General features: G+C 48.4%; 1 protein-coding gene across 1 annotated transcript in view; it reads right to left on the reverse strand.

Moving 5' to 3' along the window:
- Positions 1-1,476: 1,476 nt before the first annotated feature.
- SPTBN2 (spectrin beta, non-erythrocytic 2) overlaps positions 1,477-23,840 on the reverse strand; it is a 65,379-nt gene continuing 43,015 nt past the window's right edge. The window contains exons 18-35 of the mRNA XM_081340983.1: positions 23,393-23,539; positions 21,794-22,057; positions 18,416-18,640; positions 17,609-17,698; positions 15,424-15,696; positions 14,228-14,358; positions 13,850-14,054; positions 12,799-13,173; positions 11,877-12,121; positions 10,750-10,888; positions 9,556-9,640; positions 8,222-8,418; positions 7,633-7,781; positions 6,587-6,662; positions 5,875-6,113; positions 4,757-4,930; positions 4,557-4,599; positions 1,477-4,279 (exon numbers count right to left, since the gene is read on the reverse strand). Coding sequence (XP_081197109.1) covers positions 4,040-4,279; positions 4,557-4,599; positions 4,757-4,930; positions 5,875-6,113; positions 6,587-6,662; positions 7,633-7,781; positions 8,222-8,418; positions 9,556-9,640; positions 10,750-10,888; positions 11,877-12,121; positions 12,799-13,173; positions 13,850-14,054; positions 14,228-14,358; positions 15,424-15,696; positions 17,609-17,698; positions 18,416-18,640; positions 21,794-22,057; positions 23,393-23,539 — 3,297 coding nt within the window. The 3' untranslated portion in view covers positions 1,477-4,039. The remainder of the gene's footprint in view (positions 4,280-4,556; positions 4,600-4,756; positions 4,931-5,874; positions 6,114-6,586; positions 6,663-7,632; positions 7,782-8,221; positions 8,419-9,555; positions 9,641-10,749; positions 10,889-11,876; positions 12,122-12,798; positions 13,174-13,849; positions 14,055-14,227; positions 14,359-15,423; positions 15,697-17,608; positions 17,699-18,415; positions 18,641-21,793; positions 22,058-23,392; positions 23,540-23,840) is intronic.

Here is a 23,840-nt window from a genome sequence, read left to right on the forward strand (position 1 = left end):
CTCGTCTTTAGCAAAGTCCCAAGCTGATTGGCTTCCGTCCTGTGAGGCGATGGGACGTGACCCTGCCTTCCCTGGAGGGTACGTCATGCCTTCGGCCAATCGTATTAGGCGAGGAACGTCACCGCTTGCCGGAAGTCAGCCGGAAGAGGAGTTAACAAATATAGGAGGCGGGGCAGGCGATAGGTCATTCAAAGCTTGACACGTGGCTTGGGCGGGTCGAATGTTAGCCTTTGCCAAAGGAAGGGCGAAGCGGGGGAAAGGCGAAACCCGGGGGTGGGGGGGGCGTGTAAAAGAGGAGGTAGGCCGGACTGTTCCATGAGAAAGTATCCGGGGGGGGAGACCAGATTGTTCCATGCGGAAGGATCCGGGGGAAGGCTGGACTGTTCAAGGGGGGGGGGAAGAGGAGGAACTGGACCGTTCCATGATGAATTTTTAAAAGGGGTGGAAGAGGAAGAAGCCCTGACCGGAAGAATCCACAAGGAAAAGAGAGCGGGTGTGCGTTCCTGGGTGAAAGGAAGTTTATTTATATGCATTCATTGAAGAGTTATGTATTACTCATGTTTTCCAAGCATCCCGCTTTTTTTAAAAAAATCCCATTTATATCCCGCCCTTCTCTGAAGACTCAGGGCCGCTTACAAGCTAAAGCACAAATCAATGTGCTTAGCAATTATCACAACAACCCTGTGAGGCAGGCTAAGCAGAACTCACTCCGGAAGTCTTTTGGCTGAACAGGACTTCTCTAATGCAGCGGTCTCCAAACTTGGCCGCTTTAAAGACAGGTGGGCTTCAACTCCCATGGCTTGCTGGGGAATTCTGGGAGTTGAAGTCCACCAGTCTTTTAAAGTGGCCAAGTTTGGAGACTCCTGCTCTAATGGTTTTGATTGGGATATCATTAAACGTTGCTGGGAAATTGTCCAGAGAGGCAGGACAATCGTGAGGGGGGAAAAAAATAATATATTGAACTGATTGATTAGCCCCAAGTTGTGGGTGCTCCAACGCTGGAGGTTTTTAGATTAGACAATCATTTTCTTGAAATGCTGCGTAGGGTCTAGAAGACCTCCAAGGTCCCTTTCAACTCTTTATTAATTCCTGAGCCAACCACGTTTGATGAGGAATTCTGGGAACTGAAGTCCAACAATCGGGCCTGGACTGACGTATGGTTTTAAATTTGGTTTTATGGGGTTAAATTACTATGTGTTGAACATATCTACTGTTTAATTCTTTTTAAAATTTTGTATTTTCATGTTCTTTTTTAGTTTTTATTGTTGTGAGCCGCCCTGAGTCCTTAGGGAGAAGGGCGGCATATAAATATAATCAATCAATCATATTGTCTATCCCAGATTTAGCAAGAGCACTTAAGAGTAGACCTATATACAGCAGGAAAACGGGGGAAGTTTTTACTTGCAGGACCACCTTGGGCACACGGAGAACTTTGCACATCACGCTTAAATCACAATCCATGGAATGCAAATTACAACGGCTGTTGTTCCAGGCCGCCAACTGGCAAAACGTGATGGGTTAGCAAAGAAATTGGCCTGTTCGGAGAACAAGCAAAGGGCCAAATGCTCCGTTTTGAAACCTGCCCCTATGAAGAAGAAGAAGAAGAAGAAGAAAAAAAGGCCAACTCTCCACAGATCCTTTTTATTTCTCCCAAAAAAAATATTGGAACAGATGTCACTGCAAACACATGGATAATTAGTCCCCAACAAGCACAGAGAACACTGCTGGGGGCCCTCGAGGAGCGTGCCGAGAAGGCAAGGGTGTCTCACTTGTAGGCCAGGCCTTCCCCCCCCCCTTCTAAGCAGCATGAAAAAAAAAGAAAAAAAAACATCCCTGCGCATCGGAGGGCAGGCAGGCCATCCCTCTGGGTCTTTCTGCAACCCCATCCGTGCGCCAAGGCTGCTTCGGCGTCCTTTGTGCCCGAAGGGAAGAGAGGCGATGTTTTCTTGTGCCAGGCAGGGCTTGCACAGGCGAGGTGGCAATGCAGGGCGACATCCATGGACGAATGGAAGGCACACCCGGGTTAGGGAGACAGGAAGAGACCAGTGGGGGTCCTGCTCTGGTTGATGAAACCCTGGCAAGCCACTGCGAGAGGAGTCCAAGCCAAGCCAAGGTGCCAACTTGGGTGCTTGCCAGTGGATTAAATGAGAATTTCAGAGAGGGGCGGAGAAGGCGATACGGCAGCTCTAGAGAAAATTTCCGCCTTCCTGTTTTCTCGGCTAAGCCCTGCAAGCTGTTCTCTTCTGCCACTCAAGTGGGAATTTGCAGAGCGTGGGCTCACCAGGGGGGGAAGGGTGAGAAGATCTGTGGCACATAGCCACAGGAGGCAAAGATCAGCCTTAAAATCTCTTGGGTGATCGACTGGAGAGCAATGCTGCTTACCAAGCTTGCCTATCAAGGAGGAAGGAAGGAAAGGCCACCACCTGGCAATCTTCCTTATTGGTAGGAGTGGTTTTTGTTCTAACCCCGAGGACTCGGTGCCCTCTGAGACTTGACGAAAGGAGTAAAACGGAGGTGGGATGATGAGTTTTGCATAGAATCAGACACTAGGGGAGGGAGGGGGCTACGAAACCAGGAGCATTGGGTGCTCCCCTCCCGATTTCTCTGCCAGCGTCAACTGGGCTGGAGGGGGCTAGTCAGGGAAAGTTTACCAAAAGAATCCCCAAACCCAGGAACAGATCGGTTGTAACAGCGCTGCCGTGTGCGGTGTGGACCGGGGGGGGGGATTTTAAAGCAGAAGGGGCTGGCACTGATTGCCGGTCCCTAGGCTGAGCCCGAAGGAGCGGGATCTAGCTTGGACTTCCTAGTTGAGAACCTCTGGCAAGCATCAGGGATCTTAACTGAAGATCTCCATCTTCTGTAGCGCCCGAGAGATCCGAGCTTTTAGGCACTGTGAGGCAAGTCTGGGGGTGGGGGCAGGCAGCCAGGGCCCAAGGCTCAGCTGCAGAGTGTATCGTCCTGGGGGGGGAGGACTCCCAAAGCCACCCTCCCCGACGTTTTTGCCCTCCTGCCTCCACACTCTGCTGCATCCGGGATATGGAAGCAGTGGGAATGCACGTGAAGAGCACCAGGCGCACTGCAAGCTCAGCATCCTTTGACCGGCTTCGTCTCTCAAGAGGAGGCGGCGCACTCCTTAACTACACACGCAAGCAGTGTACGCTCCGGGGCCGAACAGCACTGCGTTGCGCATCCTCAGTTCGATTTTTTAGAAAGGGGGGGGGAGAAGCGTGTATATAGGCGTAGATCACAACTGAGCGGGGCTTTTGAAAGGGGGATATTTAGAAGACGCCTCTCTCGGCCTTTTGCACGTTGCACGGGGCCAAAGTGGCACATAGACTGGCAACCTTTTTCCAACGGGATTTGGCCTGCGAGGGGGGGGGGGAGAGAATCTAACAGCCTTGGAGCACAGATGACGGAGGAGGAGGAAGAGATTGAGCAAAGGTAGAATCCACTTCCGAAGCCCGGATTTGGGTAGCTGTGGGACTTCCAGTGGTGTCACCGCTACCAGAACCCATAAAATGTCAGCGTTGTTAAAAACACCGGTCCGGGATCAGCCCCGTGCCACTTCTTTCCGTGGCCTGTTCACCCAGAAGCACAGACCTGCCCTCCCTTCTCCCCCCCCACCCGCCCCCAGATGTCCAGCATCTGACAATCTGCTGCCCCACTCTTTGCGGAGGCCTTTCCCCACAACTTTGCGCCGCCACAACGGTCTTTTGCCACTGCGTCGTCACCCTCCTGTTTCAAACTAAGACGAGGCGGCCTGTTTTGTGTTGGTTTTTTTTTTTTCCTTTGTTACGGGGAAGGAAGAGGGGCCGGAACGGAAGGCTTTCCTTGTAAACGTCAAGAGATGCTTCATGCAATCTGCAGGATTTTAGTAAAGAGCGACGGCCGCTTGGGTTAACGCCCCCCCGCAACAAACCGGCTCCCCTTGCCGAACTCAAGCCCCTCGCCGCGCCCCGTTATCGTTGCTCAGGCCTGTACAGATTTTTGCCAATGGGCAGCAGAGCCCCCCACCCTGCCCCTCTCCCACCGAGGACCCCTATTTGTTCTTCTTGAAAAAACTGAAACGTTTCTCCCGGTCCTTCTCCTTCGCCTCTTTGCTACGCAGGGTGACAGTCCCTTCCGAGGCGCTGTGCGGGGGCCCGGCTGGCATCGTCATGGCTCGCGTCATGCCTTTGCTGATGAGAGCAGGCTGCTCTTCCGCGGGGTCTTGCGGGGTGAGGGCCGACGCAGCAGCAGCGGCAGCGTTGATCACTCGCATCCAGGTACTCATCTCTGCCTGGAAGGGATGAGACAAAAGGGGGGCCATGAAGAAAGAAAGAATGTTTTCCGCCAATCCATCCGAAACCCCCAAGCGACAGCAGGATAGAACTGGAAGACAGAGCAGAAGATCCGTTTAGAATCTCAACCTTTGGCGACTTCTGAAGACTTCAACTCCCAGAACCCCCCAGCCAGGTGGACTTCAGTTCCCCAGCCAGTACGCCCACGTGTGTCTTAAAAAGTTGCCGAGGTTGGGAAACTCTTGACTGAGAGCAGACCTCTGGACCACCACTCACCTCATCCTTCGCCTGGAATAAATATTCTTTGCCATCTGTTAATCTGCCAAGAGAAGAAGAAGCAAACAAGAAATCAACTGGTGTCAGCGGAGGAATGTCTTAATCCCTTAAAAAAATTAAAAAGTGTAAAATAATGATGATGATGATGATGACGATGATAATGCAGCCGATGCTACTTGGCCAAAGGCAGGAAAGCTCACCCAAGTTTAAAGACGTGCTTGCGCTTCTTGTAGTCCAGAGCCACGTTGCACTGCGCGCCCTGCAAGCTGACGGGCGCTTCCCCGTGGTAGGGAATGTTGTTGCCGGCGTGTTTGCTGTCTTTGTAGAATCCAAAGCTGTTCTTCTGCACCACACAATAGATGGTCTGCCAAGATCTGGGGAAGCCAGGCAAAGAAGGAAGAGCAAAAGAAGCGTTTTCCGTTTGTCCTCCCCGTTCGAATGCTCGCTCTCCAGAGTCGCTGCCTGGCTGGTTCAATCTGGCAGAGCTGGCACATTTGGGGGTTCCTTCGGTTAATAATGCCATCTGTTGCGGTGTTTCTCAACTTTAGCAACTTCCAGATGTGTGGACTTCAGCCCCCAGGATTCCCACCCATCTGAAGGCGCGCTGGCTGGGGAATTCTGGGAGTTGAAGTCCTCACACCTTGAAATTGCCATGATTTTGAGAAACTCTGACCTAACGGGATCCTGAAAGTGCATCTTCTCTGTTGTATGGAATGAGACCCTTCCTGAGTAACACACACACACACACACACACACACACACACACACACACACAATTTCAAAGAGGCCTGGAGACTGGCTCTTTACCCAGACAGGGATGACTGAAGCCTCCTTTTTAACTTAGGTTGTCTATTGTTTCATCTTGGGTTTGTCATTTGGCCATCTCTGCCATTTTTTGTTTCTTGTTGTAAACCTATCATCCTCTTTATGCTGGCGCACTTCTCATATGTTCCCATTAGTTTATTACTTCGCAGGGCTACCTGGAAGTTCTTGGAGGACCCAGTGGTGCTGCAGGGCGCCTCCTCCATCCCAGCTATTTACAAGAAGCAGGGATATCAGCTCCCAGAATTCTCAGCAAGATCCCTCTTGGCTAAGAATTCTGGGAGCTGAAGCCCACACACTCCTCCAGACCTGGGAAGGCCATCGTTAGCTTCCCAATGTGGTGGCTTCTCAGTCTCCATCACGCCACGTCCTGAAGGTTAGGAGGTACCCGTCCTCTGGAATCTGCAGCTTAGGCAGAATTATGGGATATTCTAACCCCTCCTGCCACGTCCTTCCACAGCTAGCTTCTACGTTCGGATCGGCACACGTATGTTACCTGTTAGCTGCCTTTTTGCCATGGGACTCCATTTCCTGCTTCCGATATAGTACTCCTCCCATCTGCTCTGAGGCGGAGTCGTCTGGCATTCGTGGGGGCAGCGTGACCGACTGAGCGGGATCCGTGCTGAGAGCAGCCGGCTTGGAGCTGAGCTTAGGTGAGGCGGGGGGGCTGGGCTCTTTGCCCTTGGATACCGAATCCAGCTGTGACCCATTGACTGTAGCTGGCGATTCTGAAATCTGATAACAGTTGGGGTTTGGTTAGCATCACGGTTCGACCACCTGCTCGAAGCAGGTAAGGGCAGCACTCTTTATTTTCTGGGAATGCTAACTGGGTCCCCGACGGAAGGTGCTTTGCACTTTGGAACATTTAAAAAAAATAATAATAATAATTTACAAAAACAAAAAGCAAGAAAGCAGGAGCCTACCTGCATTTAACCACTTTTTCAGTAACTGGGTTACAATGAAATGACAGAGGACTTCTGCAGTTAGGTTCATTCATTGCATTAAGCAAGCCCCAAATGCTTGTGTGGATTCATGCAATGCTCAGCTGTTAAAACTAGCAATTATAATCACACACACACATCCATCTCTCTTGGCTGGATTTTGCCATCCTGTGGGTTCAAAGACACCGCCTCACATCCTGGGAGCGAATCAGCCCTTTTCCAGTTTCCTACCCAGCCTTGTCATCACTCCCCCCGCCTCTCCGTTACCTGGGGGGATTCAGAATCCGGGTCGAGCCCATTTTGGGATGGCAGCTCCAGAGCTAAGCCTCGCTCTCCAGGGCTCCTGGGGAAGAGAAAGATGGGCCATGTAGTGCAGAGAATTTCAGAGTAGCAAAGGGATTGGCATGAAGGTAGTGCTGGACAACAATCGCCCGGTTCGCTCCCACAGAGTCGGCCTCCTCAGGGTGCCGTCGGCCAGGCAATGCCGGCTGGCGACCCCCAGGGGGAGAGCCTTCTCTGTGGCCGCGCTGACCCTCTGGAACGAACTGCCCCTGGAGCTGCGGATGGCCCCTGACCTTCGGTCCTTCTGCCGTGACCTAAAGACCTGGTTATTCCAACAAGCGGGCCTGGACTGATCATAGTTTTTAAATTTGGTTGTTTTATTGGTTTAAATTGTTCTTATTTCTTATATTGTTTAATTCTCTTTTAATTTTTGTATTTATATCTTTTAACTTTTTATTGTTGTGAGCCGCCCTGAGTCCTCAGGGAGAAGGGCGGCATATAAATTTAATAAACCTTAAACCTTAATTATTCACCTTAGCGATGAGTTACAAAAGCACGGAAAACCAGTGACTTACAATTGCACTCCCAATGGTTGCAGCGTGCCTTTGGGCAATTCGCCACCGGCCTGTATTTATGATGGATTGCAACATCCCAGCGACCTCTGATCATCATTTTATGACCTTCTAAGAAAGTCAAGGGAAGAGACCAGAACTGCTGAAAAGCTACATGACTTACTGAACAGCGGCAGCGATTTGCTTACCAACCAAGGCAAAAAGAAATGTAAAATCAGGCAAGGTTCATTTAATAACTGAGGTGCTTAGCGATGGAAACATTCTTCCCACGTGCTCATAAACGGAAGGCTGCCTGTTCAATGTTTAATTTTAGGAAGGACTGCCGTTATACTAACTTGGGACAGCAAACTGGTGTTGTAATCATAATTCTCAAGATTTAGCCGTCTCTTGCTTCAGCCCGTCCCCTTGCCAATTTTGCGGCTGCATTCTTGCCCCGTTGGCCAAGGTCTCAGCTCTTACCCATTGGTCTGAGTGTTGCTGGGTTGATGATGCCCGTCCATATTCTGTGTCTGCGGTATCATGACGGTGGGTTCCAATGGGGTCGGCGTCGGAGACGTCCTCTGCCTCTCTTCTTCCTGCTCATGCCGAAGATGTTCTTTCTCTTCCAGCTGGGGGAGGTGGAGGAGGAAAAAAAACACAACAACTTATGGAATTCGTCACCCCACCGGAATTCAGCGCTATGAAAGGAGACTAAAAAAAGAAGAGGGAGCATTCATTGGAACTTTGAATCTGGGTCACAAGTACCTTTCTGGAGGATCCATGATAACTTTGAATGGTTACTAAGCGAGGACTATCAGTAATCAACCTGTTCCATACAACAGTGCAAAGCTATACTCCAGGGGTGTGCGACCTTGGCAACTTTAAGACCTATGGACTTCAACTCAGCTATACTAGACTTCAACTATGCTGGCTGGGGAATTTTGGGAGCTGAAATCCACAAGCCTTAATGTTGCCAAGGCAGGACACCCCTGCCTTAAACCCAAGGTCTATAAACCTCAATGGCTGGATTCGCATCACGAACTAAGCCAGGTGCTTCTTCTTTACGAACCGTGGTGAGCTTCTCCAGTGCCAGGAAACGTTCCTCCCAGGCGGCTACCGATTTCTGAAAGCCCTCGTGTCGCTTGATCAGGTTTTCAACTTCGTCCACATTGTCACCCAGTTCAGTGGAGCGCACAATTGGCTCCTGGCTGGCAAGCCAAGCTTCTGCCATGCTGGCATCCCGCCCAAACATCAGCACTTCCAAAACTGCAAGGGGGGGAGCAAGAGAGAGAGAGGATTCAGCCAAGATTCAGTTTTCTGGATCTTGGACTAGATTCAACCCCCAAAGTAGCCACCTTTCCTGAACCTTTAACAAAGCAGATGTTAACGTCTGAGGAGCATGTTGGATTAGGATTCCTTTTCAAATGCCATTAAAACCAGTAAGCGTCACGTGCAAAGTATCAGGGTAGAACATTAAACTGCAGTCAAGAAGATTTATTGCTCACGCCTACAAGTAATCCACAACTAAGCTCAAAATTTTCTGTTGCTAAGTGGTGAGACATTTGTTACGTGAGTTTTGCCCCGTTTTACAACCTTTCTTGCCCACAATTGTTAAGTGAACACTGCCGTTGTTAATAATACGGTTGTTTTAGTGAATCTGGCTGCCCCATTGACTTTGCTTGTTGCAAAAGGGGGATCCCCATGACCCCGGGACACTGCAACCATCATAAACATGAGTCAGTTGCCGAGAGTCTGAATTTTGATCAGGGGATGCTGCAACGATCCTAAGTGTGAAAAATGGCCGTTGTTGTTGTTAGTTGCGAAGTCGTGTCCGACCCATCGCGACCCTATGGACAATGTTCCTCCAGGCTTTCCTGTCCTCTGCCATCTTCTGGAGTCCATTTAAGCTCACGCCTACTGCTTCAGGGACTCCATCCAGCCACCTCATTCTCTGTCGTCCCCTTCTTCTCTTGCCCTCCATCTTTCCCAGCATGAGGCTCTTCTCCAGTGAGTCCTTCCTTCTCATTAGGTGGCCAAAGGATTTGAGTTTCCACTTCAGGATCTGGCCTTCTAAAGAGCAGTCAGGGTTGATCTCCTCTAGGACTGACCGGTTTGATCGCCTTGCAGTCCAAGGGACTCGCAGGAGTCTTCTCCAGCACCAGAGTTCAAAGGCCTCAATTCTTTTGCAATCAGCCTTTCTTATGGTCCAACTTTCACTGCCATACATTGCAACTGGGAAAATGGCCGTAAGTCACTTTTTCAACGCCAACTGTCACTCAGGACACTGTTCTATTGCGTAAGTCAGTCCATTTATGTCATGGTCATGTTGCCCGCTGCCATCAGCCTCCCGCCAAACCGCATCGAACCCCTTCCAAGCCCTCCCTTTGCCTTCTCCCGCCATACCTATTTGCAACCAGTCCATTTTCTCTCGCCATTTATCGTTGATCTCCTTGCGTCGTTCCTGCAGCTGAGATAACTTCTCCACAATCTGAGTCACAAAAAAGGTGGGGAAGAAAAAGAAAAAAAAGGAAGGAATTTAGCTGGCCAAATATTTAGCAGAAGATGTCATTCATACCAGTGGTGGGAGCTTCATGACAACCCCCAAGGGTTCTCCTGAGTTGCCTATTGTTAACCTGCGAAGCTCACCATCGTAAGAAACAAGAAACTCTTTTGGTTGGCATTACACAAATTTAGGAAGGAAAAAAATATCAGTGGCTCCTCAGCAAAAGAGATACATCTGATCTGCACATTCAGGCTCATTGAGCACCTGTTGTTAAGGAACGTTAGCGAGGGGCCATCGTCTTAGTAACTATGGGAAACCAGGATGCTGAATCATAGTTTGGTGAGTGTGACCTTTCTTGTTTTGTCATGCCTGGAGATTACCAGAGATTAAACTTGCTTTCTCTCTGGATGGACTTAGGTTTGATACTCAACTTCTCCAAGTGAGCTTGTGAAAATTCAAATGGCTGCGGTTGTTTTAGGGTCTGATGGGGTTAAAGAGAAAGGCTTCTGTGCCTGACTGTTTGGCTAAGCGTCAGGACAGCGACCAGCCCATGCTATTGGTTCTTTTGGATTCAGAGACAATAAAGGGACTTTTATCCTTTAGCTAAAGCATAAGATTGAAAGGCGTAACATAAAAAGCGTACACACCTAGCAAGATAACACTTAACTCTCTTACACGCTGTCCGGAGAGTCTTAATAAGGACAGCTGAGATACCCCAATGGGTGGCCAATTTTTTCAACAGCAACTCCAGGTTTTGTTTGAAGACGCTGCCAACAAACAGCGCGACAAACGCCAAAGCTTTTATTAACACTTGGGCGGCATGATTTCGTGGTAAAGAGACTGTAAGACTTGACCTTGACCGACTGGCATATGATTCTGGGAATACAAAGTCTTCAGACTTTCACAGCAGGAAAAGCTTTGAAGCTGTTTGAAGACTCAAACTTTGTTCAGCAACCAAGAGTGGAAAACAAAACAGGTTAGCTCACAATGAGCGCTACGCTTCTAGACTTTTCTTAATAGGAAGGAGGAAATCAAAATTAGTCCCTAGCTCTTCGCAACAACAGCGGCCTTCCGCAACTTGCCACTCCGCAAACCTTCGCAGAAGCATAGTGCCCCTTCGCCAGCAAGTCGTCCCCCATCGCTATGCATGCGTTGAAGCTGTCGGTCCGGGCCTCCATCTCAGCCTTGATCCCTTGGTGGTGCTTGATGACCAGGTCGGCAGCTGACACATCCCTGTATCGAAGTGCAAAATGAAGGCAAATTGATCACCTGCCTCTGCTCTGGCAAAGGGGCAGAAGACAGCAGGAAAAGCAGGACCGCCAAGACGTAAGGTCGACTTCTGCATATTTCATACTTGGAGCCTTGCGAAGGTGGTGATGGAAGGCGTTAAGAAAACCCACAATAGTTGCAGACAGGGCAAAAGGTGATGATAAAAGGTAAAGGTTCCCCCACACATGCGTGCTAGTCGTTTCCGACTCTAGGGGCCAGTGCTCATCTCCGTTTCAAAGCCGAAGAGCCAGCGCTTGTCCGAGGACGTCTCCGTGGTCATGTGGCTGGCATGACTAGATGCCAAAGGCACACGGAACGCTGTTACCTTCCCACCGTAGTGGTCCCTATTTTTCTACTTGCATTTTTACGTGCTTTCGAACTGCTAGGTTGGCAGAAGCTGGGACGAGTAACAGGCGCTCACTCTGTTACGCGGCACTCGGGATTCGACCCGCCAAACTGCCGACCTTCTGATCAACAAGCTCAGCGTCCTAACCCACTGAGCCACCGCGTCCCTTAAAAGGTGATGATACCTTAATTTAAATTCCAGGAGAAAAGTAACACAGGGGCTTCTCTTCTCAGCTTGCTACATCCTCCTCTCTTTATACATTTCTTCTTGAAATCAGTACAGGCAGTCCTTGACTAAAAAGGGACTTATGACCGTTCCTCACACTTACGACCGTTGCAGCATCCTGACAGCCACATGAACAAAATTTGGGGGCTGGGCAGCTGGCATGGATTTATGACACTTCTAGTGTCCCAAGATCATGCAGCTGCCATTTGCAATGTTCCCAGCTGGCTTAGGGCAAGCAAAGTCAGTCAGAAAGTCAGCTTTGCTCAAAGACCGGGTGACTCACTTAAGAACTGGTGAAGTTCTAGTCCCAGCTGTGGTCGTAAGTCAAGGACTGCCTGTACAGGAATCTTAAAACATTTTTCTTACAGTACACTACGCTACCTGGGCTTCTCCTGCGCATCTATCTGAAAGTTGATGTCGTCCATCCACAGCAGAAGGTCCCGCACTAGGCCGAAAAAGCGGAATTTGTCCACGGTGTCCACGAGGAGCTGGCGACGGTCGCTGCTGCGGCTGAGTAGGTCAGACCAGGCCTCGCTCACCGACTGCTCGTGCTTCCGAATGTCATCAGCCTTTTCCCCGGCATAGGCTTTCTGCAACCGTGCTGCGTCGTCTTGCACCTGTTTTACCTGTGAATAACCAGGGGGGAGGGGGGGAAGGGGGAGGAGAAGGGACAAGGCTCAATTCCCATGCACAACTCGGCATGTACTACGTTCCTTCCCAATGTAGACGGATGGTTCCTAAGACTATTACAAATTGGGGAAAAAATGTCTGGGCCTTATATAGGTAGTGCTCATTAAGCCCCAAATTTGTTGCTGAGACAGTTCTTAAAAGTGAACTTTTGACCCATTTTATGGCCTCTCTTGGTAGAGGACAGGAAGGCCTGGAGAAACATTGTCCATGGGGTCGCGATGGGTCGGACACGACTTTGCCAGCTAACAACAACAACAACAACAAAATGGCCTTTCTGGCCACAGTTGCTAACGTTAGTAAATCACTGCAATGGTTCAGTTGTTAAGTGAATCTGGCTTCCCCGTGGCTTGTCGGAAGGCCACAAAAAGTGACCACGTGGCCCTGGGACACTGCACAAAATATGAGTCGCCTGCTAAGTGTCCGAACGTTGACCACATGGCCATGGAAATGCTGCCGCAACAGCCGTTAAGTGTGAAAAATTGGTCACAAGTAGATTTGTCGGAACTCTGAATGGTCACTAAGCCATCAGTTGTAGGTCAAGGACCACCTGTACGCTGTTTTGCCCCACTCAGTTTGACCATTTCCGAATCTCATTCATCCCCGCCACACGCACCTGAGCGCTCAGCGCCTGAATGTCATGCTCGAAGGCCGTGTGCATCCGCTGCATGGCTTCAGCCGTGTTGAGATCCCGCCCTGCTTCATCCGGAAGCTGCTTTTCTTTGTTCTGGACCTGGCTGAGAGTCTCCCGGGCATCGTGGTAGAAACGGTGCAACTCATAGGAAGCTGCCAACATCTGGCTTCTCGTGTCAATGAGTTCCAGGAGATCTGCCCAGGCCTCATTCAAGCTGTCCTTCCACTCCGCAATGGTGGCGTTCTCGGAATGGCCTGTGGAGATCATCTCGTCCGCCAGCCGGTTGACCCCGTCCACTCTCTCCTGACCAATGGTGCTGGTGTCACGTGAGAATTCCCGGAACTTGTCCCGCAGCATCTGTAGAAAAAGGACGGGGCGTAATATAAAGGACACAGTGATTAAAGCCATCCAGAGTAGAAACAGCGCAAAGGAGAAGGGAAAAACGGCAGTGGGACCCCTTGTATTTAAAGGACAAAGAAGCGGATAATATGAAGCTCCTGTGCCCTCAATTTTTAAGGACTTTGTCTCCCAGAATTCCATAACAAATCTGGCCACTGAAAACAAGTTTGGGAGTTGGAAGCCTGTGCATCCAGAGCTGTGTTTCTCAACCTGTTCAGCTTCAAGATGGGTGGCCTTCAACATGTTGGAATTCTGGGAGTTGAATTCCACCCATCCTAAAGTTACCGAGGTTGAGAAACACTGAACCGGAATAGGCCAAAGTTGGAATAGACAGTACAGAACCCGCCGGTCATCCTATAGCCTAAGGCAGGCATGTCAAACTCACGTGACATCACGCGACGTATCGCGACTTTTTCCCCATTGCCGGCAACGGAGTGGGCGCGGTTTCGGCCTGACGCATCCGGCCCGTGGGCCGGCAGTTTGTCATGCCTGGCCTAAGGTAAGAGTAAGCTACTACTTTGCAGGTGCGAAAGGTGTTTGGGGGCATACTTTTAATTTTTTTTTAATCATCGGAATGAGATTTGAAGGGTCTCTTCCTTCCACTCCGGATGTCACAGGCCTGAGTGAGGCTCACCGTAACATGTTCATAATCCTGCCCAAGCTCGTGGGAGGCGGCCACCACTTCCCGTTCAGAGATCCATTGCTCCAAGTCATCCACGTCCCGCTTCAGCTGGCAGAGACGGAGGTGCTCCTGCAGTTTGGCCCGGCGCTCTTCAGCGAGGTCCTTCAGGCTGGCATAGAGCTTGTCCACTTGGCCTTGCCGAAGATTGATCCGCTCGCTGCAAGTCAAGGAAAAGGGAAGGAGGCATTATTTATGAATGAAGTTAATACTCAGGTAGCTTTCCTTCAGTCACAACCCAACGAGCGTTTTTTAAGATTTTAGTTTTTTCATTAGGCGAAAAAAGATGCTTTGTCCACCCACATGGAAAAACTAAAGGCAGAGAAGCCTTACCTTTCAGGGTGGCCATTATTCACCATGTCCCGGCTCTGCACGGAGAGTTGATGGATGGTCTGAGCATAATCTTCCAGAGCCTGCTCCATTCCCAAGTGTTTCTTAACCATGGCCTGAGCAATCAGCTCATCCTGAGGGAAAGAAAACCACAGTGGTTGTTTTTTTTTAAATACCTAGAAGGCAGGAGGGACGTATGTACAAGCTTGTGCAGAAAAATAAACAGTGGAGTCCAGGGCCTTAATTGCCAGAACAGAATTAAAGCTATTCCACATCAGCATTGATGCTCAAGCCTTCTCTACACTTGCAGATTGCTTTTTTCTCGTCATCAAACCTAGTTTTAATTGTGCACATTTGGTTTAACCTAGTTCTGTTGAAACATCTTCTGTGCTACTTTGCGGGTCGAAGGTCAACAGCGGTGCCTCTCCCAAGACATAACCAGCTTTCAATCATCTAGATTTGGAAGATAAACATGAATCTTACCACTGAGCGATTACGAGACAGAGGCTGATCTCAACTAAGAGAGTTAAGGACAGCTCTCCTCAAACTTAATTCCTTTATCCGTTCCATTTTTTTTAGAATCTTAGGGCTTCCCAGGGCAGGTGGCGGCAGTGGCGGCGGAATGCGCCCTTTAGGCAAGGGAGGAGAGGGGCATGGGCAGGTGGGGGCCACTGAAGCGTCTGCCCTGGGAAGCCCTATAAGCTGTTGAGGCCGCCTCCCTCTGCCTGCCAGACACCTGCTGAAGCCGCACAGGGTTAGGGAAGGCGGGGGCCGCCCGGTCCTTCAGCTGCCCCGCCTGTCGGCGCTGCTATCCTCACCTGAAGGGCGCGTTCCGCCAGCACTGCCACTGCCTGCCGAGTGTCTGCCCTGGGAAACTCTGTAAGCCATTGCAGGCACCTTCCTGCCACTCACCTGCACTGCACGGACTTCGCAACCCAGCGTGTGCAGGCCAAGGGGCTGGCGGGCTGCGCCTGCTGCCAAACACCTTCCGCCCCCCCTGCCCCACCTTCCGTACATGGAAAAGTAAGATATCCCTCCCAAATAAGCCCTAATGGGTCTTTTGGACCAAAAATAAATATAAGAACCGGTTTTATTTGGGGGGGAAACACAGTAGGTAATCCTCGACTTAGGACCGTAATAAAGCCTGCCCATTATGTCACTGAACCAAGCAGCCCTCCGTTCTAGGTTTGCAGACCTACTTTTGCCTTCTCCTCCGAGATCATGTGCAACTCCTGTTCGCCCATCCAGGCCTCGGCTTCGGCGGCGTCAAAGTAAAACTGCTGGGCCATTTGTGCTTTCTCCAGCCGTCCACGCCGCTGGGCCACCTGGTCTTGCAGCTCCCGCCAGATCTCCTCTAGCGTCTCGACCCGGCCCTGAAGCTCCGCCTCCAGGCCGCTGCACGCCAGCCCCTGCCACCTCCCCAGGATGTCGTTGATGCGCGGCTGATGACCTTGGATCTCCTTCTGCAGAGTCTAAGAGACGGTCCAGGAGAAAGAATTAACTGAATAGCAGTCTTCAGAAAAAGCGTTTTGCACAAGTGGTCGGCTTACGACCACAACGGAGCCTAAACGAGACATTTGTTAAGTGAATTTTGCCCCCATTTTACCCCCTTGCCACATTTGTTAAGCGAACCACTGAAGTTGTTAGGAACACGGTGGCTAAGTGAATCTGGCTTCGCTTTGCTTGTCAGAAGGGCGCAAAAGGGGATCATGTGACCCCGGGACAGCGCAACAGTCGTAAATATGAGTCGGTTGCCAAGCGTCTGAATTTCGATAATGTGACCCGGGGGATGCTGCACTAGTCGTAAATGTGAAAAAATGGTCTTAAGTCACTTTTTTTCACTGCTGTTGTAATTTCGAACAGCCACTAAACGAGCTGCTGTAAGTTGAGGACTACCCGTACTTGGCCGACGATTTAAATGAATTCAAAAGGTTATTTTATGTTTGTAGTAGTTTGGCAGGTTGAATCCCGAGTGCCGTGTAACAGAGTGAGCGCCCGTTACGCGTCCCAGCTTCTGCCAACCTAGCAGTTCGAAAGCACGTAAAAATGCAAGTAGAAAAATAGGGACCAGTACGGTGGGAAGGTAACAGCGTTCCATGCGCCTTTGGCGTCCAGTCATGCCGGCCACATGACCACGGAGACGTCCTCGGACAAGCGCTGGCTCTTCGGCTTTGAAACGGAGACGAGCACCGGCCCCTAGAGTCGGAAACGACTAGCACGCCTGTGCGGGGGGACCTTTACCTTGACCTTTAGTAGGTGTACCGTAGAAAGTTGGATGTTATTTCCCTTCATAGCTTTTTCCTTTGTTGACTGTACCCCCAATTTTGTTTTTCCCCTTTTCTTTTTCTCCACCTAGTTTCTTTTTTCGCTTTTGTTTTTCATCTCTCTTTCGAAAGGTAATAAAAATAAAAAAAATAAAAAATACACCCATCGTTTTTCTGTTATGGATTCAAACTCAGGGGAAATTCTACTTGACCAAAATATATTGGAGTTTCCTGGACTCCTGACTCTTGCAAGGTTACCAGAAAGACCCATCAGTCACTGTCATTTGATGCAGAGATGAGCAGCTTGTAGCCTACACCTGCTTGCAAGTGGCTGTCACTTTCTAAAGCGCTCTGCAAGTATTAAGTTCAAGGCTCTTTTTCCCCCCTTCACCCCAGAGGGGAAAGGGAAGGAAAGATGGAAGAATGAAAGACAGAAGAAGAAGGAAAGTCCAAACAAGTTTATTTTGGCACCACTCAAATTTTCTTTAGCCCTGCCATTCTGACAGCTTTGCCTCCAGAAAAATGTGGTTTCCAAAGCCAACAACAAAAAAAATATTTATCTTTATTTAATAAACCTCAACTCAGGAAAATTGGGACCACAAGTTCCATTGCTAAGCAAGGCTGTTGTTAAGTCAGTTGTTGTCTGATGTTACGGCCTTTTTTTGCCACGGGTGTTAAGTTGCACAAACTCAGTCCTTTCGATCAGTTTAAGATTTTTTTATTTTTATTTTAATTCCATTTATATCCCGCCCTTCTCCGAAGACTCAGGGCGGCTTACAAGCTTAGCAGTAGCCTTCATTCTATGTATATGCCTGCTTATTAGGGCTTTCACACACACCCCCAAGCGGCATTATTACAAAGTCAGCTTAATTGCCCCCAACAATCTGGGTCCTCATTTGACCTACCTCGGAAGGATGGAAGGCTGAGTCAACCTTGAGCCTGGTGGGACTCGAACCTGCACTAATGGCAGGCAGCTGGTGTTACTTAAGGATTCAATATGTTGCACAAACTCCCACAATTGGTTAATTCCGGAACTAAAGCAAGTCCGTTCTCTGAATACAACCTTTGCTACCATAATGAATCGTAATGACCTTTACTCCCTTTCAAAGATTGTCCTAACCTGATTCTTCTTAATCAGCAGCTGGACGGTGGGCAGATCTTTCCCATGATCAGTGGAAACGGCCATCGGCATCCTTTCCTTCACCCACAACTGCAGGATGAGAACAAAAGTAAAAACTGTGAGAAAAAACCCCAGGTGATTCTGTAGGGAAAAAAATCCCACTTTTGATTGGTCTCTTTTTTGGGGGAGGGGGGGAAAATCTTACTTATCTTGCAAGGTTATATACCCCACCCTATTTTTCTTTTCTTTTTTTAAAAAAAATGCTTCCTTTGAACACGTTCTTTCGTACTGTCAAGTTTTACATAGCATCCCGAAATGCTCTAATTGCCCCAATATCCTGGCTAGTAAAACAGGATATAATGACCAGCAATGCAAACAATTCTTACTTTCTGATATTAATTCTGAAATAACATGTACAGCAACATTGCCAGCTCCTGTGTCGTGGCGCACAAAATTAGACCAAGAATAACCAAGAGCAGTTGAACGTGTTTGAGTAAGGAATGGTTTTACTCACTGGTCTTTTCTTTTTTTTTAATGTCAGCTACCTTCCTCAGATTTGTCAGGCACTCTTATCGTTCTAGATTTTAGGTTAGTCCTAACCAATAAGAACGTAGCTTTTTAGCATATTTTTCTATGCATCGCTCCTGATTTATTTTTGGATGCTCTGAGTAATTTGAAGACTATTTTCTTTTCGGCTGGTGAATGACCTCCGTAAAGATATTTGACTTTGGGGAAAAAAATGCTTCCTTTTTTGTAAAAACCGTGGGAATCGGTCCTTCTTCCCCTTCCCCTTCCGGGTCAACTCACAATTTCATCCTCCAGGTCACGGTTGAACTGGTGCTCTTCTTTGGAGGCCAGCAGCTTCATGCAGCGGTCCCTCAGCGGCGCCCTCAGCTCCGTGAATTTTCCCTCCACTGACCGCAACTTCCCATCCACTTCCACCGTGTTGGAATCCTCCTGGCTGAGGGCCAACGCCTGAGCCTTCAGCCCTTCCACTTCTTTCTCCCGCACGTCCATCTGGTTCTCCAGCAACTGGAGGCGAGAAGGAAAGCAAACGGTCAAGGAGCTCTCACCCACTCACCCACAAGTGCACGCTTAAAAAACAAAAACAAAAACCTCTTTTTCTTACAATAGCAATAATTCCACATGGGGCTTGCCCGTAAAGAAGACATGGCAATTTCCGTTGGTTCAGAACGCAGCAGCCCAAACAGTTTTGCACAAGCCTAGAGAGTTGCATGCGTGCCACCTCGATTGTGGGAGCCGGACTGGCTGCCAATCTGCTTCCAGGTACATCCCCTGAAGGCTGCATTGCTTCTGGAAATCGGATGTTCCCCTGGGTAACAGTGCTGTCGCTGGCAAGTCTATTAAAGCCCCACGCCGCTTGGGACCAGGCTATTTGAAGGACCGCCTATATCACTGGTGGCGAACCTATGGCATGCGCGCCTTGCTCTTTGGCTAGGTTTTCGCAGGAAAAAGCCATTTCTCAAACCCCTTCCTAGCCAAAACAAGCCTCCGGAGCCAGCGCGCTGTTTTCAGCTTTGAATTATATCGAATCTGACATCAGAAACAGACTTAACAGACGACCTGAGTGCTGCATGTGTTACTCTCAAACTTACAAAGTATAAGCCAAGGCTAGACAAATTATCAGGGTGCATACAACAGGAAAAATCACATCAATTGTTCAAAAGCATGCCAAAGGCAAACTTTTACCTTTCAGTAAAAAGTTGTTTGTATCATTGAAAGCTTTGTTATTGTGTTTTTCTTTTAAGACAAAAGATGTTAATGTATGAGTTGTTTCCCCCCCCTAAACTAAAGCCTCAGTATTCAGATTAAATTGCCCTGTTGGCACTTTGCGATAAATAAGTGGGTTTTGGGTTGCGGTTTGGGCACTCGGTCTATAAAAGGTTCGCCATCACTGGCCTGTGTTCTATTGCATCCATCCAGCCCATCAGGACAGGAAGGCAGGGGATATTGTGGGTTTATTTATTAGAATATATATCTGGATGGGACCATGAAACGGGGTTTTCTTAGTGGTGGCCCCTTCTCTATGGAACATCATCCCCATCATCCCCCCCGGCCCTCTGAGGTATGATTGGCCTTCATCCTGTTGCCTTTCCCAAAGCCCTAAAAACATGGTTTTATCAGCATGGAGACCATGAACTTATTGTAATTGGGTTTTTAATCAGAGTTATAGGGGTTTTAGATTTTAATTAACGAAAATTTAATCTATTTTAATTGCTATTAATTTTTGTATTGTAATGTTGTTTTAATTGCCTTGTGAACCGCCCTGGGTCCTACGGGAGAAGGGCAGTATATAAGTTTAATAAATATATAAATATATATAAATGAACGGAGATGGAGCCAATCAAAGGGCTGGTTAATTTCCTGGGTTTTATGGGTGAACTTTGGTTTAAGACCCCAGTGTCATCTACGTGGAAGTTGGGCAAGTATATAAGTTTGTTTAAGACTAGATATATAAAATTTAATAAATTCAAGAACTCAGTATGTTGGGTGGGCAAGAGCTGATTGAATGAAAGGGGTAATTTTGTTCCTTTTTTTTTCTAAAAGCTACTCCCACCGAGATGATTTTCTTGGAGTGCCAATATTGGCACAAGGAGAGCCCTCTATATGCTGTTTAAAAAACTGGTTTAAAAATATTTATTGAGTAAGGGAAGTGGATTTACTAGAACAAATGTAAAACAAGCTAAAAACAAACACAAACAAATCAGCAGATTGGGGGGGGGGAATTTTTTAACAGATAAAACGTTCAGTTTTATTTACTCTGCTTTGGTTTAAGCCAAAACGAACAGTTGATTACACAACCCATGATCTATTCTAGGGCAATGTGTAAACTCTCTGGCTTACAACCCACAGCCTTATTATGCACAAAGGCCAGGGCTATTGTCAGGGCAACGTTCGTGTTTTGTTGCGGAGTTGTGATTGGTACAATATGGAACACTTTCCAATCTTCTAGGTCAACAAATCATTACTGCCAAGAAAACAAGTGTTGGTAATACTTCAAGGTTTGGCGCAGAGGGTTTGTTTTTTTTCCAGCCCAGGCACTGAATCGAGCTCCTTCTGCAAAGGAGCTATTGAGATGTATCTCCAGGAAAAGATTCGCACTCTCCAAAACGAGATTCTCCTAGTATACTATTTCAGACAGATCTTTTCTTGAAAATCTCCAGCGATGGAGCACTCACAACCTGGAATACGGCATCCAGTTTTGGTGGCCACGATGTAAAAAAGATGTCGAGACTCTGGAAAGGGTGCAGAGAAGAGCAGCAAAGATGATCAGGGGACTGGAGGCTAAAACGTATAAGGAATTGGGGATGTCTAGTTTAATGAAGAGAAGGACGAAGGGGGACAGGATAGCCGTGTTCCAGTATTTCAGGGGCTGCCCCAAAGAAGAGGGAGTCAAGCTATTCTCCAAAGCGCCCGAAGGGAGGACAAGAAGCAATGGATGGAAACTCATCAAGGAGAGAAGCAACCTGGAACTAAGGAGAAACTTCCTAACAGTGAGGATTAACCAGTGGAAGAGCTTGCCTCCAGAAGTTGTGGTTACTGCGCCACTGGAGGTCTAAGAAGAGATTGGACAGTCGCTTGTCTAAAACGGTGTAGGGCTTCCTGCTTCAGGAAGGGGATTGGACTAGGAGACCTGCAAGGTCCCTTCCAACTCTGTTAATTCTGTTATTCAGAAGGGCATGGAGAGCTATACCTCCCGTATAGATTACTGCAATGCTCTCTACATGGGGCTGCCCTTGAAGACCACCCGAAGGCTTCAGCTGGTGCAGAATGCGGCACCAGGGGAAGAGCCTTCTCTGTGGGAGCGCCAGCCCTGTGGAACCAGCTCCCCCCTGAGCTTCGGATGACCCAAGATCTCCAGTCCTTTCGCCGCGGCCTCAAAACACTCCTTTTCCACCTGGCTGACCTGGACTGACAGGGATTTTAATTATGTTTACAATTTTTAACTCTAATCTTAATTTATTTTAATTTTTAATTTTAATTTATTGTACAGAGATCTTTAATTTTGTTGTTAGCCGCCCTGAGTCCCATTAATAAATAAATAAATAAATAAATAAATAAATAAATAAATAAATAAATAAATAAATAAATAAATAAATAAATAAGTAAATAAATATCGACCCCATCGTGTCCTTGCCACGATGCAAAATATCACTCATTTACCTGCTGTTTCTTGAGCAAAATGTTGACGCTGGTCAGGTCCTTGCCATAGTCGTCAGAGTGTAGCTGAGCCTGTAGGCCGCTGAGCCAAGCCTCCAGGGCCGAACAGCTCTGGGTGAAGAGCTCAGCCCGGTTGGCATCAAAGAGGCACCGAGCCTTGCTCTGGGTGCTGGATTCCAATTCTTCCCAGAGTTTCCGAAGGTCATCCAGCTTGGCTCTCACCACGGGCTCCAGTTCGGGCTTCTCTGAGGCCAGCTGCTCCCCTTCCTGCCAAAAGGGAAGAGATGGGAGGAGACAAGATTTCAGAAATGTCTTCTAAGAATGTACACGAGGAGGTACGTTGGTTACAACCGAGGCAGACGTCCCTCGGATAGATGGCTCTGAATTTAGGGAATCGCTTCAGGGAAAACAAGGGTTAAAATTAAGCTGGGACTCCAAATGTTTCCTCTAAAATAGGGGAGAAAAATCCGAGTCCCCTGTACTGCCTTGAACAATAGCTGTTTTGGTACAGCCCGGGGAGACCTCACTGATTTCAGAATCGGTTTTTTTTTTTTGCCATTCTAAAGAGTGAAATGCAGGTAGTCTTCAACTGGGGACCAGAACTTCTAACGCCAAGCAATGCGGCTGTTAAGTGAGTTTTGCCTGATTTTTACAACCTTGTTAGTCATTCAGGGAATCACACTGGTCATTAGGCGAATCTGGCTAGCCACACTGACTTTCTGTGTCAGAAGTACACCCCGGAAGATCACAAAGGGCAACCGTGTTACCCTGGGATGCTGCAACCGTTGCAATACATGGTGGTTGCCAAGAACCCAATTCTGATCATTTGACAGAGGGGTGCTGCGATGGCCGTAAGTGTGAGGACCAACTGTTAGGTCACTTGTTTTGAGTGCTGTCCTAACTTTCAAAAAATTGTTAAAACAAGCTGAGAATACTGGCATGTTAACTTGGTAGCGTAAACCCTAAAACAGTTTCGGAGAAAAATAGCTTCCAACTTTGCCAAGAAAATCTCAAACAGCACCTCGAGTCCTGCCCAGAAGCAGGATAGGACCTAGCCAGTTTCACACCATTGCCTGTTTGCTGACACCATCCTCCTGCACAAAATGGCTAATTCTGCAAACTCCTCCCCCCGATACTGCTTTAAGGGCCAGAGTATCTCATCTACACTCCAAGGTTAGAGTAGAGATGATTGAAGAGAGAGAACACATTCCCTGTCATAATGTGCTTTGAACTTTTCCCTTAAGGAAATTAAAACACCATTTTGACATTTATCACGCAATCCCATCAGGTGGGGAAGAAGGAAATGCCTCTGAGCGTACGTGGCATGCTCTTGTCTCGCTGCTGAAGGAACCTCTGCTGCCTGACATTGGCTGACTGGGCTTGCAAGGTGTGCGGTGGATCTGACGGCTGCCCTATCAGGAAACTAACCCTCTGGCATGTGCAGAGTATGTTTTGCGTAGACGTATGGGTGAGACAAAACGATGCAATCTCAACAGGACCTAATTTCCAATGCTGGAAGGAAAGGAAGGGTGAGCTAAAGAAGAAAGAAAGGCAAGCCAAGCCAAGCCAAGTGCAACGGACGTCATCCATATTTAAGCCCACCTTCTGGATCTTCTCAAGCCAGCCCTTGTTGGAGGCCAACTCCGCCATGAAAGCCTGGTGCTTCTGCCACTTGGTGTGGAGGTTTCGGGCTTCGTCGTAGGACATGTCCTGAGCTGAGAGCATCTTCTCATTGATCCACAGGGTGAGCTGGAGGAGAGACAGAGCAATGGGTTCAAGCATCAACTTAACCTGGGAAAGCCAGATTCCAAATTTAGGACTGGAGAATCTCCCCCTTAAAGGAGAATATTTGCAGCTCAGGGTTGAAAGGAATGCTTCTTGGCACTCTCTGAGCTTGGCTGTTTTCTTGCAGACGTTTTGTTACCCAAGGTAGGTACGTCTGGGTAATAAAATGTCTGCAAGAAAACAACCAAGCTCAGAGCATTCCAAAGACTCCTAAACTCCCCCTCTTTTCACATCCTGACTGTGGGGAGTAGTTGAAGGATACAGG

Source organism: Vipera berus (genome assembly GCF_964194415.1).
Source record: "Vipera berus genome assembly, chromosome: 16".
Classification (NCBI taxonomy): Eukaryota; Metazoa; Chordata; class Lepidosauria; order Squamata; family Viperidae; genus Vipera; species Vipera berus.